The sequence below is a fragment of the Toxorhynchites rutilus genome, chromosome 2 (genome assembly GCF_029784135.1).
Source record: "Toxorhynchites rutilus septentrionalis strain SRP chromosome 2, ASM2978413v1, whole genome shotgun sequence".
Lineage (NCBI taxonomy): Eukaryota > Metazoa > Arthropoda > Insecta > Diptera > Culicidae > Toxorhynchites > Toxorhynchites rutilus.
In genome coordinates, this window is record NC_073745.1 from 7136528 (window position 1) to 7140334 (window position 3807).

Below are 3807 nucleotides of genomic sequence, written 5' to 3' on the forward strand. Positions count from 1 at the left end.
ATTATTGGGGTCCACAAGTAGGTAAACAATTTATTTCCCACTTGCCGTTGAATATGTCTGATCAGAATTCAACCAACGGTCGCAATGTGCCCCCAGCTTAAACTCTCCCGCATCGAGCCCCGACAGTAATCGAGAGTTCGCCTCTGACCCCAACACCCGACTAATCGACTCCACTTTGTAGCTCCGCCGGCTTGATTGATCCAATCGGTAGCGGCCACCTAAGTCGTATCGCGCGTTATCCGCTCCTCGTTGAGCATGCCAGTGATACGCTTGCTCGCCCCTTGCAGCGGCCGTTTTTTATTTTCGTATCCGGACCCTAGTCCCGTATAAGTCGAGGCGCGTGAGTATCTCGCGCCCTGCACGTGGGTATCCAAAAACAACAGAAAACCCCGGGCAGGCGGAACGGTGTGCTGGCATGATGAGGAGCATACAGCGCGAGCAAAACAAACCGAAACACCGAGAATTGTGGAAAGAAGCATGGCCAGCGCGCGAGCGAAGAGGTATGAAAAAAAACGTAAACAAACCTCCGCGGCTAACCGAACACGTACAACAGTGATAGCGGTGTAAAGCAATGTGATTCCGTTCAGTGATTTTTTTTTATCGTATGTTTGCGAAAAGAAGATGAGAATAAAGGGTTTTCCCCGAGGACTCCCATCCACGGGTTTCCTATCAGACTTGAGTGAGTTGCTAAGCAGCCTGTGAAAACGTTATCTAATTATTATTAACAGTGGCTGATTGCTTTGCGTTCAACAGCCAACAGTTATATTTTCCCAGGATTGGGCACGGATAAAAAATAAAGCTGAAAACCAATAAAAACACACCATCTGAGAGTGTCCTTAGAGGTTCGAAACCAATTAAGTATGCCTTAATTGTCTCCTTTTCAGTGGGCCGAGAACAGCTTCCCAAAGCAAAGAGGAAAGTACGTGGGATGAGGAACTTTCTCACGATCCCGCAAGGATCCCGAAATGCAACGAACAAAAGATGTATGGGTGTAGGATACATATTGCAACAGCATCTCTCAAAAGCCAGCCTAAGCAATGGAAACGGGGATTAATTGATTATGAATGAAGCATCCCATAACAGACAGGACACAATGTGAAACCTCTTCGCAGTTTTATGTTTCTCTTAACAGTTTCCCAGGCTCTGAATACACAAAACAGGAGTATGGTTTTTTTTCTCCATGCTCTTCCTTGGTCCACATATATGTGCGACCAGAGCATATCGCCTTTTTATCCTGCACTATACAAAATATAATCACCCTCGCTAACCATCTGCCCTTTTTTTCGGGCCTTCGAGGCTGTGGGAAAATGTGAAAGATTTGAGTTCCCACGATTTCGAAAACGCTGCTTTTCCTCTATACTGTTGTTTATTAAATTACGCTCCTTTTTCGATCCAACTTGCTGTCCTGTTTCGTCCCACGCCGCGGCCCTGCAGCACAAGTGTCGTTCCCTCTCATGTTTCTCTGATTACACAGTCTCGAAGCCGAGAACGGAACACCTGCCCCTTATACTGAGCCCTGATTCGACGAGCCGCGTTTATGCTGTGTTTTCGTCGATTCCCTTTTCCCCCTTCGGTGCCGCACTTCTTCACCCTCGTTGTTACACTTTGCTCTCCTCCTCCTTCGCATTCACACACCGCACCGACCCAGGCAGTGATGATCCTTTTTCTACCGCCTACCGCGTGCGAGCAAGTGAGAGGGAGTGCATTTTTTGGAAATTTACCCCTCAGATAAGACCGGGCCCGGGTATATAAGGGGCTGACGATGCTTTCGGAAATCACACTCAGTTCACCATTCGATCTGTTCACAAGTGCATTCACTTACGAAACAAACGCTTTCAAAGCTTTTAAAACGAACATCACAAGTTCTCAAAATCATCAGAAAAACATTCGATAAAATTCGATCTCAGTGCCGTAGTGCTCAGTGCCATCAACAACAGCAAAAAAAACAAACAAATCAGTGAAAATGCATTCCCACGGATACAACGTTGTGCACAGCAACAACAGCATCAACGAAAACAAATACAACAACGAGAAGCTGATGAAGTCCTCGCCAGTGTACAAAATCAAGAAAATCCTGAAGCCAATCGCCGCTCTGCTCAAGAGCAAGAAGGCCGACAAGCAGCAGAAGGAACAGGAACACTTCTACGTTCCCGAGAACCAGTTTGTCCCGGATTACGACTACGACAACAGTGCCAACGAGCGGCTCGAGTCTCAGCTACTGGCTGAGATCGCCGAGTGCCATGCCAACGCTGCCATCTTCGTCTACGAGGATAACCAGGTCCACATCCAGCCCGTCCAGCCCGAGGAGCAGTACGTCCCGGTGCACTTCGCCCGCACCGAGGCCGGTACCTTCTTCTGGACCACCACTGCCCGTGAGGCCGATAGCGACCTCATCCCGGCCTGCAAGTGCGCCTCCGATCTCCAGCTCCCTCAACAGGAGTTCTGCGATAGATGGGCCCAAGCTTAAATCCCCGAGCGCTTCCTCCGAGCTTCGTTTTTTGTTGACTCACTCCGGCTACTCGATCCTGACTGATACTTACAACAAAATCATGATCTCTTCCATTAGTTAGTGCGTAGGAATTAAGGGACAAGCTTTAATAGGTTAATAAGTTGGCAGCTTTAATTTTAATTGTGATATTAGAAATCTAAGGCTAATTGTGATCCAATGTCTTCCATTGTTTATCTTTAAAAAAATATACATAAGAAAGCAAAGCAAATATTTTCATCTTTATATTTCAAAACAATATCACATGGTTTGCCGGTTTTCCACAACTGGAGTTCGCCTTTTCGATTGTTGATTGTTGATATTTTGGGTTGGCAAAATCCTCTCTCTGGTTTGTTTACAATTTTTGCCGCCTTTCTCTCTCGAACCAACAGAGCGATCTCATTGATGCTGTGCCAGCTACTTGTTTTTTTTTTTTTTGCAATTTCTTCATTATTTCGCCCAAGTCCACCTCATTATGCATTAAACGCAGCACCAAGCATGGTGGTTGAGAAGTGTGGGAAAATGCGTCAGGTGCGCGATCCGGCGAACGAAACCGCGCTACCACGTGTGACTGTGTGTCTGTGTGTGTGTGTGTGACTTGTTGCTTGCTGTTGATTATGTTGTGCCTAATTGAACCGTTTAACGTATGTTGTTTATCTTGTTATTGCGGGCCTGGACAAAACCGGTTGCAATTGAGCAGCTCCGCAATTTGTACTCCCGTCAATGTTGTGCATAATTGGCGGTTTAAAGTAACACGTGAGCAGCTAACACTGTTCATTTTTTGAAGGCGATTATGGTGCGATCAAAGTGTAAATCTCAGTGCGCAAGATTAAATCAATGCATAAGTTCTGAAGTGTGAAAGTGTTTCGATCCCAGCTATGCATGTTTAGTAAAACAATCAGAAGAATATTTGACAATAACAGTGTGATTTGAGAAATAGCAACGAAGAAGCGTTACATCGTTACAGGAAACAGGTATGCTGTCGCGACACTTCAAATATTATGACGTATGCGCGTCTTTGGTTACTTCATTCCGTTGTCGGATAACAAAACAAAATTCTATATGCGATACAAGTTTGATGCAATGTAAGTCATTTTTGTTTTTTCTGCCCAGATCTGAAATCAATCATGATTGGTTTCAAATTCATTTGAAATTCTGTTGGCGTTCCTCTCATTTATGCTCAAGTGTTGTGATATACAGTGTGTGCGGCATAGGAACTGATCGTGAAAATGAATGATTGATTGTGAAAATGAATTGTTGAACAAGTATTTTAATATTTGTTGATTCAGGTATTCAAAATAATTCCCTCTAGCCGATGTGCA

The 3807-nt window shown here is 45.0% G+C and overlaps 1 protein-coding gene across 1 annotated transcript; it reads left to right on the forward strand.

Moving 5' to 3' along the window:
- The first annotated feature begins 1765 nt into the window (after positions 1-1765).
- LOC129770505 (enhancer of split malpha protein-like) lies at positions 1766-2717 on the forward strand. Its single transcript, XM_055773389.1, has one exon. The coding sequence runs from the start codon at positions 1964-1966 to the stop codon at positions 2465-2467; it is 504 nt and encodes a 167-aa protein (XP_055629364.1). The 5' UTR covers positions 1766-1963; the 3' UTR covers positions 2468-2717.
- Positions 2718-3807: the final 1090 nt, after the last annotated feature.